The sequence below is a fragment of the Trachemys scripta genome, chromosome 12 (assembly GCF_013100865.1).
Source record: "Trachemys scripta elegans isolate TJP31775 chromosome 12, CAS_Tse_1.0, whole genome shotgun sequence".
In the NCBI taxonomy this organism is placed as follows: domain Eukaryota; kingdom Metazoa; phylum Chordata; order Testudines; family Emydidae; genus Trachemys; species Trachemys scripta.
The window spans coordinates 5,325,194-5,341,600 of NC_048309.1; the positions used below are offsets into that span (position 1 = coordinate 5,325,194).

A 16,407-nucleotide genomic window follows, 5' to 3' on the forward strand; every position below is an offset into this window, starting at 1 on the left:
TAGTCTGGTGTCATGAATGCAAGCCATGGCCAGGCTGCTAGCGTACAAACTCTAGAGCCTCCACGTGTAACACTAGCCTCTCGGCATCTTTAATCAAATTCTGTGCCCGGCAACTCTGTCTGCCTGATCTATCAACTTATTACAAATGAAACATGTAAATCTTTGTCTCCTGCTCCTCACCTCTGGGGAGACAGAGAGGAGAAGGAAAGGAGAATGAGGTGAACGGAATTTGAGAGATGTGCTTTCCATCATCCATCCATGTACCCTCCATTTGCTCTCCAGCCTATCCACCCTTCAATTTCCCATGCCACTCCTCCTCAGTTGTGATCCGCTCTTGGTCAACTCCCCAAATAACAAAAACTTACCCAGCAAATAACCTCACACTTCCACCTCTCGGCTGACAGCAAATTTAAGTGCTCTTGATTAATCTGTAATTTGGCCAAAAATCTACAATCAGTTTATTAGATTAAAAAAAAGGGGGGTTGGGGACAAAATTCATCTGGCTTCCACAATTGCACCCCATGAAAATTGGCTCAACCTCTGTTTTGTGTTTGTAAAACTGACGCATTGGCCAATGTTGCCATTGTAGTTAAGGAGATACCCCATCACTGTGGCCCTTTCTATGATGCCTTTACTTTTAAACACTCATTTATTTTTTAAAAAACAAACGAGAATAGTCAGTCAAAGTAAACCCTGAAATTGGTTTTTAAACATAAGTTACGGTCATGAGAAGGAGAAGCCACCGGAACCTTCAAAAATGAGACTTTCTCTCTGTCCCTGTCTCATGTTGCTCCTCACGTCCCCCATTTCTGAGCGTCCCTGTGAATTTCTCAGTGAGTGCCAAACGCCTCACTGGAAGCCGTTGCGGATGTTAAATGAGCACTAGTACGTGATGGGATGTTCATTCTGAGCTCTGCGTTGCTGTCCCTCTATATACAGGGTAGCCAAACACTCAGGGCATTATGGCCACCCAGTCATTATAAATTGATGCTGTGGGCCCACCGTTGTCTGGGGGCTGCTGCTCTGTTCTTATCTACACATTGCACCGCCTCAGGCCACTGTTTCTTTGCTTGCCCATCCATTGTAGTTCTTATCATCTATTCCCTCTGCTCACAAAGCTCTCTGTTATTTATGCTTTGTGCTGGACCCATCCCCTGCTCCTATTACTCTTTACCCTTGGCAACAAAAGGAGCCAGTGTAAGGAGATGACTTATCGTTGGCTGCTGCCCTGTGGAGTAGCTGCTATGCAGAGGGCCACACACGCCGAAATCTCTACAGCACTATTGAGTTATGCACTAGGGCTGCATTAGGAAAGCTGGAGGCTGTGTCACAAGAAATCCCTTGGCTACATCAAGATCCATGGCAAGAAGACTGTAAAGCCTCAAGACAACAGTATTTAGGCCCCAGCTCAGCAAAGAACTTAAGCAGGGTGAGATTAAGGCCATAGGCCCCATAGGCCCATAGCTGGGGGGCTCTGGCTCCTGCAGGCAAGTGATCGTGACAGAATCTCAGCTTTCATTTAAAAACAATAGGGTACGTCTCTAGCCCGTGTGGTTGCAAAGAAAAGTCTGAAGCATGAAAGGAGCGTAATGGATGCAGTGGTGTCTGCACAGCAGAGTGTAGCCGATGGTGAGCCACGCCCCACCCAGTTTGCACCCAGGCCCACCCAGATCGGAGCAGCGGTGTAGCGCTTCTGGAGCGGTCTGGAGCATCGCTCCAGCACCTGAAATCCAGGACGGAGCGATGCTCCGTTACTTCGGAAAGCTACACTCTGGCAGCTCTGCCTTGTCATTTTCTAAACCACCCCCTGCTCGTGCCCCTCTGGGCAGGCCGAGCCCCGTGTCTAGCGGTGTCAGGGCCAGGGAGGGGGTGGGGCCCTGTGGCACGAGGCCCCCACCTGCACATGGGCCTGCAGGTCACCTGCTGCTGTGGCAGGCTCCTTTGAGTCTGCGAGAGCCCACAGGCTGGACTGGGGAGCTGTAGTGGGGAGGGTGTGGTCTCCAGCCTCCCAACCCACCCTTCAGGCTTCCCCTCCATTCCAGGCCTGGATAGAAATTGCACAGTGAACACCCCCCCACACACACACACACACACAGCAGGGAGCTCATCTTATGCGCACAAAGAGACCTTCCCCACAGAGCTGGGAGCCTGGTCGCTCCCTCCATCCCAGTAAACAGCTGCCTTCACAGCAAGCAGAACCCTCCCAGCACACATCCCCTCTCCTTGTGCAGGTGTCAGGGCAGCTCCTCGGCCTCCAGGGGCCTAGGCTGCATCCCATCCTTGTGTTTGTCCCCAAGAGGCCACAGCAGTGTGTACCAGGGGCCAGCACCTGCTTTAGCCAGTTTAGTTTCTCCTGCTTCTTCCCCACCTCACTCCCAAGGGGCTGGGTGAGCTTAGCCCATCCACCATAAATGAGGCCCAGCCAGATTTCTACTCCTAGCTACACCAACTGTTGCCTGAAACAATATCTCTGAGAGGTGTGAACAGCCCCATGCGTTGCAAGGATTTGTTAACTTCAAGCACCACAGCTATTGGGGGTGCGGGGCGGGGAGGGGGAGGGAGAGGCAACAGCACCCTTTGGAACACCCTAAGCAATTCCTCGCCCTCCTTTGGTGTTTAGACTGGTGTAAATGGTGATGGAGCTGTGACCGTTTACTGCAGCTGAAGATCTGCCCGCTCCAGTTGAGATGAAGTTCAGATCCAGTGGTATGCCATCTCTGTATGCCAGACAGGCATTGCATGCCCCAGAATTCAAAAAACATGGTCCAGCTGGCAGCCCGTGGGCTGATTTTGTCTGGCCCCTGATCGTGCACTGAAGAACAAAATGGTGTCCTCTGCACAACATGACCTCTCATGCACCTTATGTGAGAGGTCACGCTGCATGGAGGACACCATTTTGGACCTCTTAAGGCATGTAAGTGTAGAATTGCATGCCTTACGAAAAAGGTCGCGGCACTCCGCAATTTAAATGAGAATCTTGGCTTTGGAGTACTCACTTCAGAACCTTATTTGGCTTTCCCCGTCACTAATTTTATTGTGTGTGTTTGCACCTTTAAAATCCTGTTTGTTCCCATTTTCATCTTATAACTTTTTGTAATTCTCTGTGGTTAGGTGTCCGGTTCCTGGCTGTGTTGGGCTTGGACACATCAGTGGCAAATATGCCTCTCATCGCAGTGCATCAGGATGTCCTCTTGCAGCCCGCCGGCAGAAAGAAGGATCACTTAATGGCTCATCGTTTTCCTGGAAGTCACTGAAGAATGAGGGGCCTACCTGTCCGACCCCTGGCTGTGATGGCTCGGGTCATGCCAACGGAAGCTTTCTCACTCACAGAAGGTAATAACTGGGTACACAGCAATCCTATGCACAACTACACTCAGCAAGGAAGTAAATGTTGTCAGGTGGCCTCGGTATTTTTGATTTCTTCCATCCTTTCTGGAGATGGTGGGCTAAAAATATTCAGACCTTCAGCCACAAAATAGGCTGGAAAAGTTCACACTTTGGGTCTTAGGTTTTGCCCAGTTTCTCATGAACTTGAAAGGGGTTTTCTCCAGCAAAACAAATAGCCATTGTGCTGTGAAAAATTATGAAATCTGACTTCGGGCAAATTGTGAAAAATGATAATTTAATTGAATTAAATTAGCATATCATGGCATATTTTTGACACTTTTGAATGTCTTTGTTAGTCAGAGCTGTCCCATAATCTGTCATGTCCATTCCTTTAGGGGATTTGCATTTTCTAATCTTTGCACAACAAAAATCGCTCTTGTTTTATAGATGAGGATGATTGTGGTGTTATTCATAATGCAATTTCCTCTCTAACCTTTAGTGTAGGATGTTTTTAGAAGAATCGCCTCATGGCACAAACTCAGCCAAATGGTGTGAACCATTGTTGGGCACATAAACATCCATAGATGCTAAGAGTTTATGAAACCCATTTTTACTTGCCTTTAGTTTATCAGGGTGTCCAAGAGCTACTTTTGCTGGAAAGAAAGGAAAACTCTCAGGGGATGAAATTCTCAACACTAAATTCAAGACCAGCGATGGTAAGGATATTGCACTTGGCTGCTTTATCTTGCATATGTGTTGATAAGCTGACTATTTGTGTATTGTATCCATACTGTATTATTATTAGAATCAGATGACTCGTGCAAAAAATGGCTATTTTGCCAAATGTCATTGTTATCAATTAATTATTGAAATAATTGTGTTCCGTTCTATTCTATATAGGTTCTTACACTGCGCTCATGAGTCTAATATCTGAGCACCTGCCACTAGTACTTAAGCAACATGACTCCACAGTTGTCACTTGTTTGTTCTGTCATCTTCTCCCCGAGGGGAAAAGTACATGCAGAGCAGTGTCTTGTTTTGGTAGGGTTTGTTTATTAGTTTTTGTTTGACCAGCCATTGACCAGCAGAGAAATGCAAAAAAATTATTTGGGACTCACTTCTGCCACCTTTTCTCACTTTGAGTAGTACTTACCCACACAGTTAGTGCTGGTTTGCTCAGTGGAACTGCCTGCATGAATAAGGGTGGCAGAGTCAGGCTTTTGATGCATAATTTATTTAACAAATAACAGCAAAATTGGCGAATACATTTGACTATCTCTAATAATTATCAGCCTTTGATCATCAACATATGAACTTGTTGTCTTAGTATAGTGATAGCCCTACTATTCGTTCAGCTTCTCCCTCCCACAAATTGATCAGTTACATCATTTCTTGGCACGCTCACCCAATTTAGGGCTAGATTGTGCTCACCACCGTGAATAGGGTCGCTCTGTCTACCCTTATCCTGTTTTTTTTTTCCTCCACCTTTGCTCTTATATTGTTGAAACTGGAGATTGCCCCAATTTTGTCTTTATGTTGTCATAAAGATCAGTGTCAGATATGCAGCGGTCACGGTCATATAATATTTATTTAAAAAATAGATATTCAAGTCTAATGTGCAGTACAAATTTCTGAATGCTAAATAGAGCTGACGAGAGTATTCACGATGAGAAAGGTCCTTCTTAATTTGTGATACTGTGGAAATTGCAGATCCTGCAATATTAGGTTTCCACTGCAATTTTGATTTTAATTAGCTTACTTTGCACAGTCCACAATTTTGCGTACATTTTGAGGTTTGCAACATATACTTTTTTCTCCATTAGTACCTTAGAATCCCATGTATCTGAGCTGATAGCAACTGGGGCTTGAGCTGTCAGTCCCGGTCAGCTGGGGTTCCTGCTGTCAGCCCTGCACACTATTCACCATAATGTAGTGGCAGCAAAATGTCTTTTTACCCCCCCCCCCCCACCCAAAATAAAAAAATAGCAGGCATAACATAATACTTGAGTGTTTATATTGTTCCACCAAATTTTTCTTAAACAAATAGATCGTCTCAGGCTTTTCCAAATTAGCCCAATAAATAAAGTTCCATTATTACTTTCCTGCTATTTTCCATCTCATGTCCACAGCTCAGCTGCAACTACTTTACAACCATCCCACAATTCAACTAGGACCTTAACGCTGAGTGATATTTGTTATTAATTTAGCTCCACTTTTTTAGCAAATCATAGGCAACCCCATCCTGATTTCTGAGAGTTCATTCGTTAGACATCGTGTACGGCACAGAGCGTCAGCAAATAATTTTCAGCCTGCTGACTGCTGGCAAAACAGTTGGCTGTGAAAATTCATTACTCGTGTTGTGAAATTGGTTGTCTAAGACACTTGGTGTTGTTGCTGCTGCCGGACTGGATGACTGAAAGTTAAGAAACGAAATATGACAAACGATGAGCTGCCGTTGTGAATTTTCAGATGAAAAATCACCAGTGCCAAAATTCATAAAACTTTCGAGAATTCAGAGACATTTTCATGAATTCCTGCTAATCTTTCAAATGCTCTCACATACTCAGGGCTTTTACTCACACAAATATTTGCAAATCAGGATTTTTGTGGTTGGTTTGTTGGTTTACTATTTGATCAAGCCCTACTACTATACTAGAACACTTCCTTCTTTCTGATCCAGGGAAATTCTACACAGTTCTAGAAATATTGCTCTAATTTATACTCCACCCAGTTTATTACTAAAACACATTAGCACTTGAAACGAGAGCCTCACAAATTCAGACTGCACACGGTTCAAACTAGCAGTGTGCCGAGCAGAACATACATCAGTTCTGAAGAGCTTGTGAGGAGGAGAGGCTCTAGATGGAAGAGTCCATTATCCGGTTTTGGTTTTACACATTATTATATTATTTATTATTATTATTACTGTAGCGCTTAGGAACCATTGATCTATGAACATAATTAACCGTGATGCTATGGAACATATAAAACCATGTGAAATGGGAGCTCGCTTTAGATGTGGTGCTAGGAAGAATGTAAGCATTGCCAGCACTCTGCTGCGTATATAAAAGAAAGAAAGTCCCAGAGCAGGAGCCTCGCATTCATCAGAAACCCCTGCCTTCCCATTGCTTTTTTCCTCATCTGTGAGTCAGAGCAGCAGGTGACTCATTGCAGTTTTCCCACCTGCAGTTCTAGAGAATGATGAAGAAATTAAGCAGTTAAACAAGGAGATTACTGAGCTGAATGAGTCCAACTCGGAGATGGAGGCTGCCATGATGAAGCTGCAGTCACAGGTATGTGAGTGTGGACTCTTACCAAGCTCTGTAATCATAGCGCTTGAGCCAAAACTCATTGGCGTCAATGGAAAGTGGAGGGGGGAATCCTCAGCTGACCTTCCGGGCAGACTTAAAAAGCAATGCAAAGTGACCTCATCCGAGGGCGGGCCCTGCCTCATTGTCTTCCACTGATGTCCTAGGTATGTAAATGATTTGCAGTAATTTATCTTAGCAAAGTAAGTAAAGAAGGGAAGGAAGTGTCATTAACATCAAACCCCTGATTAATTTTTTCTAATCAATAGCAACTTACAAAAATTCAGAGTGCCTATATATTTGAGCCCTTTGGGAAGTGGTTTTTCCCCCCCTGAGGAAAACTGGCAAAAATGGGAGAAAAATTGTCCAAATAAAAATTTTGATTTTTTTCATCCAAAAAAAAAAAATCAGCCAAAAACTGGGGCAGGGGGAATTTTCGGCTTTCCGATGAAAAATCATACCTGTTCCAGAAACACAGACTCCTTCCATGAAACCATTCATTTAACTGAAAACCCAGCTTCCCATCGGAAAAAAGTTTCAACAGAAAATCTTTGACCAAGCCCAGGGCGTACTATATGGAGCAACAGGTTGAAGGAGCGGGCGAGGGCAAATAACTTTGCTGCACTCTTTGCTGTGCAGATATCAACCATGGAGAAGAACCTAAAGAACATTGAGGAAGAAAACAAAATCATAGAGGAGCAGAATGAAGCCCTGTTCTTGGAGCTCTCAGGTCTGAGCCAGGCTCTTATCCAAAGTCTTGCCAATATCCGCCTTCCACATATGGTAAGGAACTTTTAAAGTGTTTCATCAAAATCACTGTGATCAAATGAGCAACACTAAAACCATTTTCATGATAGGGTTTATATACAATTAAAGATTAGGAGAAATAGCTAGAGATCGTCATCTCTTTATTCACACATCTGCCTTTCGTAACATGAATACCTATACTGTATCTCTGAAGCATATATTGTTATCTTCCTTTTGTTGTCACTTTCTGCTGATCTCCCTTTGTATCTATTGTTCTGTCTCATTACATCTAGTAGCTAAATCAGAAAATAGGAACTTTATCAAGGGCGCATAGCGCCTTTCAGACTAAGACAGCACAAGCAGAGATCAGGAGGGATTCGATTTCAACGTCAGAAAGATCTTACAGCTCCTATTATAATGCGGTAGTTTCAATTCAGTTTTGAATAGCTAGCAGCCAAAGAATAGCATCCTTAAAGAGAATGTATTTTGTTTAATTTAACAAGGTCTAACAGGACACAGCATGTTGCCATAATGTTACTGCAAAATGAAAAGACTACATTAAAATAGAAAAACCAAAAAGAGCTATTTAATTACCTTCTCGCTAGTCCCAGGAAGTTAATTATTATTGTCTAAAATAGGTGTGCAGTATGTATGTGAGCTGGGGGGCAGATGTGGAAGGCATCTGATTGCAGATACTAGTGAGATGATCATAGAAATGAGCTTTTGATTTATGGAATGAGCTTTCCCATCACCTTTTTCAGTATTTTTTTTCACCAAGGTTTGGATTTAATTTTGGGCTGGTTGGATACTATCTGTTCTTCAGCAGAGAATTTCCTTGACAAATACTTTCAGGCTGTATTCACACCGCTCTCCAAAACTATTCATGGAAATGGCTATTTGATAGGTGACGGTCAAATAAACCAACCAGCGAATATGTTTTTAATGTGTTCAACAAGCTCCAAATCAAATGGTGTCCACAAAATGTACACACTCATATTACTCATATTTCTTCATCTTTCTGCTCTTCCTCCTCCCTCTCTCTCCTGCTCCTCTCTTTCTCTCCCTCTGTTTAATCTGATGTGTCTATCTGGGGTGTTCATATGGTAGCCAATCAGTGTGGTGTCTGGACTGGTGTGGCAACATGCAGTGCTTAATTTGTAATGAATGAGGTGCCAGGGCTTTTTTACTTTAATAACTGATGCGGCAAACCCAGAGGTTCCAGGGGGCTCTGAACTGCCAGGCCCAGAGGTGCTGGGGGGCTCTGAACTGCCAAGCCCAGAGGTGCTGGGGGGCTATGAGCTGCCAAGCCCAGAGGTGCCGAGGCTCAGCCCTGGCGCAAATTAAGCACTGGGAACATACTCGAGTTGATAAAGCATGATGCAAAGACTCAGGAGACTTGGGTTCTAATCCTGACTCTGCTGTGTGCCCTTAGGCACGTCTCCACCGTTAGTCTGCCTTCTCTATCTAGACCTCAATCCTGTAAAGACTTATTCATGTTCCTAAATGCATACACTGTTACTAGTCCCATTGCAGTCAGTGCATAAAGTTAACCATGTGCTTAAGTCTGGCACAATGGGGCCCTGATCTTGTCTGGGACCCTGTAGCTGCTGCTGTAATACAAATAATGATTAATAACAAATATTGATAATCTCAGCACCACCCCAGGAGAATTAAACACAGTGATTAGGCTCTTTTTTCCTTCCTCCCCCTCTTCATTGTCTTTTTAACAATTTATCTTTTTGTTTTGTTTTATTGGATTCAGGAGCCAATCAGTGAACAGAACTTTGACGCTTATGTTAATACCCTTACCGACATGTATACCAATCAGGAGTGTTACCAGAACCCTGAGAACAGGGACCTGCTAGAAAGCATTAAACAGGCTGTCAAGGGAATTCAAGTCTAGTGCCGTGGGATAACACAAATACACAAACTGTAAGAAGATGGAACCTTCACTTCGAGTATTCAGGTTTACAAGTTATAAAACTTGTCTAATGAATGAAAAAAGGACCAAAATTTAACCAAGAGGCCATTTACAAGAAGCAGAACTGAACTGAACTCCATGTTGTCGTTTACTTAACTTGGACCTTCTTCTTCGTGGGATTTTCTGCCCGTACCAAGAGGTAGATGAGAATGGACGATGAGACACTCCAATAGGTTGCAGGGCTTGGTTGCTGGTGGAGATAAGGCATCTTCATGAGCTGCCACATTTTACTGATGAGAAAGAAGGCATTGTAGCCGAATTAATCCAAGGGTTAGTACATTAGAAGAACAGGGTTTTGTCTGATTTAAGAACAGCGTATGACTGGCTTCAACCCTCATGTTGTCTATGGTCATATGTCCAGATCACCTACTCACACATGAATTATGTTATATGTTACTGTAAAAGGGAAGCTGGAACTGCAGGCTACCTGTAAATCTGAACCTCTGCTGGGCCTCCCACCCCTAAGGTCTTCAGATATCCACTGGGTGTGGGAACTCTTAAGTATTATAAAGTAGCTTATTTTTATTTTCTGAAGAGCAGTTCTGGATCTCCAGTGGAAAGCGCAATGGAAAAAAGGTTCTCAGGGAAGCTTTTGGAGTTTGCAACTACAGTATTCCTTTGTCTGTCTTAAATATGAGAATAGCTATTATGAATAGACCAATACCAGATATTTCATACGGAAGAATTCTAAATGTGTCATGGTCCAGTGTATATGATTTTTTGGAAGTCTATTGGTGGACTGTTCTGGTTCTTTTCAATATTATGGTCATCATTACAGCAGTGTAGTACTGCCAGTGCAGATATCATACATCAATGCCAGAGAAATGTTTAAAATGATTATCAACAAAAATGAAAGATACTAATGGATGGCCAGCAAAGTGCTTATCTACCATGGACTGTGGTTGATTCCTTATAGATGTACATATAGCAATGGGTTTTTGTTTTGTTTTGCTTTGGTTGGTTGGTTTTGGTTTCTGTATTTTGTGCAAGGTTACAGAGCAAGTGTCATTCCACAAAAAAAGCATTTGGGTATTGATCTTCCAAAGAACCCTTTTGTAAGCTGTTGGTACATGCAGCCCACCGTGCACTTAAAAGAAGTACAACTATGTGAATATCTTTGCAAAACCAATCTCTAGCACCTCATTCATCCAACCATCCAGCATTGCAGAGCACAGTGATTAAGGTATTTTTCAATCTGTAAGAAAGGAGTCGACAGAGAGGGAGAGGAGTATTGGTCTGCCCCAGCAAATTGCAAATCCTGAAGGCTTGTTTAATGAACTCATCTCACACAAGCATTAACTATCATTCAGAATTCTTTATCAGTCTGGTGATAACACTTTGGAGAAGAGGGAGATAGAAGCCTCTAGCACTCCAGTACTTGTCACATAAGCCCCCCACTTTCAATATCATTTCCAGTGAGGTGAGGGGTGGAGAGGAATTTGCTCACCAATAATAAAGGGAAGAATATTGTGTCATTATGAGCCCAATCCTGCAGATATTTAGGGGATAATGCAAAGCTCAAGGGAGATAATGGAAAGAGTCCCATTGATTCCAGTGGACATTGCATCAGGTTCTTAAGCACGTGAGTAGGTAGGTAGCCCCACTGAAGTCAATTGGGCAGCTGATGTGAATAAATTTAATCACATACTTAAGAGTTTGAAGGATCAGATCCCATGAATTCACTTATTTTAGAACCCATTCCAAGTGCGAAAATAAAATGAAAAAAAAATGTAATTTGATGTGTTAAAAACACAATTCTTAACATGTAAATAGAGTCCAACTTGCTTGTGACTACAATTCAGTTAGTATTTAAAAGTAGAGAAATTGCACTTCCTGGAAGAGAGAGAGACGGGGGGAGAGTAGCTAGTTTAATTATCCTGTAAATTATTTAATTTTGGCAAGATGTATGTAATTTATATTCACAACACCTTATGTTAACTTTTTCCTATTTATTTAACCTTTCTTATTTATTAATTTTATACTTATTTTAAACTGGACACCATACCATGGAAAAGAAAAGCAAAAAATAAAAAAGTAAAACTTTTTTTGACCATAAAAAAAAATTTCCAAAAAAAAAAGAAAGAAAGAAAGAAAAAAGGAAAAAACCCACGTATCTACAACTCCTACTTGTAATTTTGATGCAACCGAGTTATTTTTTATATATTTTGTTATTTATTCTTTTAACAATGGGAATTTTTTAAAGATATTTTATAACTGAGGCATTTTGATAATTTTTTGGTTTGTTTTTTGAAGGGGTGGGGACAATGGGAGGGGAAGAGAGACTTTTAGGGATTTTGTTTTCATTCATATTGTTTCAGGCACTGATTAACGGTAAATGAAAATTCTGTATTTATTATTTATTTAATATTTAAGTCAAAATGAACTGTGCTCTTGTTGTATATTTATTTTGTCACGTTTGTGTGTTGGTTATGTGATGACTGAGTAATTGTTTATGTGAAGGAATACTGTTAATATTTAAATAATAAAGAGTCACATTGAAAGTTCTAGCAGGCTACATGTTATTCTGTGAAAAATGAATACTGTGATCCACTTTCCTCAGGAAATGTATGCTCCAGACAGCATTTCATTATGTATTTGCAGGGTTCTTTCATAATAAAAACCCAGTTCTGTTTGTGACTTTAGTTCCCATGGTCTTTCTTAAAGATATTGTTAAAGTCCCCAGGATTTTCTAAGAGCTTTGTTCCAATGCATGGGTAACCCACTGTTCAGCTGTGTTGTTAATTTCTTTCTGAGCCCAATCCCCAAAAGATGGGAGTCTGTTATGACCCAAGCTAGAGGGATTAGACCCAGTTTTTCAAAGATGTTTAGGCACCTGACGATGCAGAGAGTTGCCTGATGGGATTTTCAAAGTAGGTCAGGGCCCAGATTTTTGAAGGTATTTAGGGGTTGTTGGGCTCAGCGTTGCAATTCCTAACTCATTTAGGAGCCTGTTTTCATTGTAACAAAAACAACAAAGAGTCTGGTGGCACCTTAAAGACTAACAGATCTAAGGTGCCACCAGACTCTTTGTTGTTTTTGTAGATACAGACTAACACGGCTACCCCCTGATACTTGTTTTCATTGTAGGTTCCTAATTACCTAAATTCCTTTTGAAAATGAGACATAGGCTCCTAAATCAGTTAGGCATTGCAACGCTGTGTGCAGCAATGCCTAAATGCCTTCAAAAATCTGGGCCTAGGCTCCTAGTCCCGACTGAAATCAATCGTTGCTTTGTGCAATGGTTATTAAAGGTTCTGCTCATTGCAAAGGAGACACTTCAGCTCTGTGGTCTAGGTTAATGGTTGCAGTGCAGTGGACTGAAGTAAAGCCCTCAACTGTGTGTCTCAGCACGGTGTTAACTGGGAGGCAGGTGTGCATAAGAGAGGGGCACTCAAGGAGTCTTAAGACGGTTGAACAGAGGGGAGAGCAGTGTGCAACCCAAGCAAAGATGCATTCTTTTTTCCATTGTTCCAGAGGCCTTTTACAAAAGAAATGGCACAGCAATTTTGACTTTAGATTTGTCATATTTTCTTTGGTTTCCCAGAAGTTCATTATGAATACATACCCTTTAGCCTTCACATTTGAGCTGTTCTATGATTGGACAAGAAGGTCATAAGGTATGTTTCTGTTCCCCATCTGGATGACTGTAACTTTAGACCGAGGCTATTGGAGGGAATATTCGTAGCTGCAAATTTGAAATTCACTTTCCTCAAATATTCTCCAGTGTTTGATCACAACTTGTGAGCCACCATCATTTCCACAAGGGCAATCAATCAATGGACTCTCAGTGGTATCACTGGGCATTGGATTATGTCCTCAAGAATGTTCACACCAAGAGAACACATTCCAGGTGTCCAGCCCAGCAGGATGCAGCCAACTGACACTGGGCCAAATTTTGTCAGTTTACACATGTGAGTAACTTTGAAGTCAACCAGCTACTCGCATGAGTAATGTTACTTATGTGCATGGGAGTTTGCACGATTGGTCCCTAGCCTATACTTGCATTTTAATTTTATAGGTAGAAGGAAAATGCACAAATTACTCCGTAGACCCTCGTTTTACTAAGGCAGAAGTCACCCCAGAATGTTGCACAAATGTTCCCATGTGTCCCGGGGGAGCTGGGCCATTGAGACGTTCAGGTTCCAACTCTGACCTGTTATCTCCCCTGAGCATGCCACAAAACTTGTCTACACTTGTGGCCGCATGTGGGGTGCGTGTAGCTGCACACCGTGGTGAAAGGCGGGTTGCATCTACACTGTGATGTGTAGCTACACATGGCAGTGAAAGGCTCTGGTAGGGCGGCAGCAGGGACACTACACTGCTAAAAATAGCAATGCAGGCCTGGAAGGCACTGCTTGAGTATATAGAGAGCCATGGAGGGTATATAGGATTCTGACATGTCTCTACTGTACTCACCTAAGCAGTGCCTCACTGTCTATACCTGTGAATTCTGTACGCTGCCACAAGTGTCAACCTACCCTAAGAGCACATGACTGAGAGCCAAGCCTGCTGGGAGATATAAAAGGCAGCCTTTTCTGAATGGAGGGCGATCTGGCGGAAGAGTATTCCCTTGTTAGGGAAACCTGTCTGGAGAGACTGGATCTTGTGTGGGGTGCTCCACCAAAGGGGCTAGGGAAGGCCTGCAAAGAGGTAGGTCACACCAGGACCCTGGAGGAGGGTTGAAGGCAGAGAAGGAAACTCTAGGATACTGTACAGTACTAAACTGTGTGGGATGGAGGCCCCAATTACTACTGGTCCTTGGTTAGGCAAGCCAAGCCAGCTGTTCTGGAGAGTGGGCGGAAGCCACTTTTAACTCCTGTGTCAACAGAGATTTAATCACAATGGACCTTGGTGGGAAAACTACAGCTATTACTATGACTTTTGTTTGAAGTTACTATTGCTTGAACTGAGGGAGGGCCAAAGAAGAGGCTACTACATCTGGTGAGAACTGAAAAGCCTTCAGCGATGCTGGAGCCTGGAGAAGGGCTAAGAGGTTTGTTTGGACCCTGAGAAGACTTTTGTTAGATTTGGCTGGAAGACTAAACCCCAAATCACTCTGCCAGCCTGAGAAGATCATTATCCAGGAAGGTGACATGTCCTCACACTGAGCAGAGGTAAGCTGTTCCTACAATGTTCAAAAGCGGTTTCTTTTGTGTGGTTGTTCAGAATGAGCCCCAGAGGCTCCTATCTATAAAACAAAACAGTCCCTGTGAACAAAGGTAAATGTCTCATTGGGTTTCTCAACAAATCTTGCAAGAAGTCTGTGATTTCTTTTTGAGACATTGGAAGATGTTTATCTTTGTTTTTAAAAGCTTCTTATTTGCAGCTAGTTGGCGGTCAGAGTCCTAGACAAAATTCGTGGAATAACTGAGTTTTGCCCTAGTAAAACATATCTAACACTTTAACATGGTTATTGCCATAATGAAAGAGAAGCTATTGTAGGTCTTGGTATTGGAGACTTCCACAGAAGAATTTTACACATATATCTCTTTTAAAAGTAACTGAAAAAAATATGTGTGTGCCCATTTGGGGGGGTTGGAGCCTTATAATCTATAAAGAAGATTGAAAATGCTTTATTAAATATGGGTTTTACCTTTGGAATATTGTTTTATTCTCCCGTTACTGAAGGACTCCTAAAAGGACTAGAGAACTGGAGTGGGAGCCGTCTCATCCCTCATTTGAAGAGATGGGGATATCATAAAATATCAGGGTTGGAAGTGACCTCAGGAGGTCATCTAGTCCAAGCCCCTGCTCAAAGCAGGACCAACACCAAGTAAATCATCCCAGCCAGGGCTTTGTCAAGCCTGACCTTAAAAACCTCTGAGGAAGGAGATTCCACCACCTCCCTAGGTAACCCAATGCAGTGCTTCACCACCCTCCTAGTGAAATAGTGTTTCCTAATATCCAACCTAAACCTCCCCCACTGCAACTTGAGACCATTACTCCTTGTTCTGTCATCTGGTACCACTGAGAACAGTCTAGAGCCATCCTCTTTGGAACCCCCTTTCAGGTAGTTGAAAGCAGCTATCAAATCCCCCCTCATTCTTCTCTTCTGCAGACTAAACAATCCCAGTTCCCTCAGCCTCTCCTCATAAGTCATGTGCTCCAGCCCCCTAATCATTTTGGTTGCCCTCTGCTGGACTCTTTCCAGTTTTTCCACATCCTTCTTGTAGTGCGGGGCCCAAAACTGGCAATGCCCCTACTTATACAGCCCAAAATGCCGTTCGCCTTCTTGGCAACAAGGGCACACTGTCGACTCATATCCAGCTTCTCGTCCACTGTAACCCCTGGGTCCTTTTCTGCAGAACTGCTGCCTAGCCATTCAGTCCCTAGTCTGTAACAGTGCATGGGATTCTTCCGTCCGAACCTTTAACAGAGAGATTATTCCCACGAGTGTCTGCTGGAAGTTTGAATGAAATAGGTGTTAACTAAAACAAAAACCAGAATTATACCAGTTTGACTAATAATGTCTTTTCCTGTCAGCTGCTCAGTTTTCTGTCTTTTACCATAATCCCCAGATGACCAGAGTGCTTTAGCCAAAACAGGGTAGACAATATGTAATATTTCTAATGCAGAAACAAGCAGGAAGAAATTCAGGCCCTCTTTATACATGATGATGAAATAGAAACGGGGACAAACACACTCTTTTCTGTCTGCAGATCACACTTCAAAGAGGAAAGGGAAAAATCATACACTATAAAAAAAAAAAAAAAAAAAAACACTTTCAAGGGGCCTCAAACCAGCCTCTCTATTTTTGGAGTGGGTTTTCTGCCCATATTTTTAGACAACGAAAAATTAAAATAAAAGGTTTGATTAAATGGAAGTAGGATCAATAGGGAGGAGAGTTAGACTGGGACCGAGTGCTTTTTAAAATCCCACTCTTAGGCTCCATTCTTTTGTGCTTGCAAATTTAGCCGAAAAATTGCGGCTGCCATTTTACAGGCGGCTACTAAAAATGTGGCCCTAAAAGATGAAGTAAACAGACACATCCCTGAAGGGAAATGGTTGTTCAGTGAACATTGTATGCTGAGAGCATACATTTTT

The 16,407-nt window shown here is 42.6% G+C and overlaps 1 protein-coding gene across 7 annotated transcripts in view; it reads left to right on the top strand.

Moving 5' to 3' along the window:
* The window catches only part of MYT1 (myelin transcription factor 1), a 109,502-nt gene extending 98,426 nt beyond the window's left edge, over nt 1–11,076 (top strand). For all 7 annotated transcript variants that reach the window (XM_034787544.1, XM_034787547.1, XM_034787549.1 and 4 more), the window contains 5 exons: nt 3,112–3,333; nt 3,952–4,043; nt 6,517–6,620; nt 7,275–7,418; nt 9,145–11,076. In XM_034787544.1, coding sequence (XP_034643435.1) covers nt 3,112–3,333; nt 3,952–4,043; nt 6,517–6,620; nt 7,275–7,418; nt 9,145–9,285 — 703 coding nt within the window. In that variant the 3' untranslated portion in view covers nt 9,286–11,076. The remainder of the gene's footprint in view (nt 1–3,111; nt 3,334–3,951; nt 4,044–6,516; nt 6,621–7,274; nt 7,419–9,144) is intronic.
* Nucleotides 11,077–16,407: the final 5,331 nt, after the last annotated feature.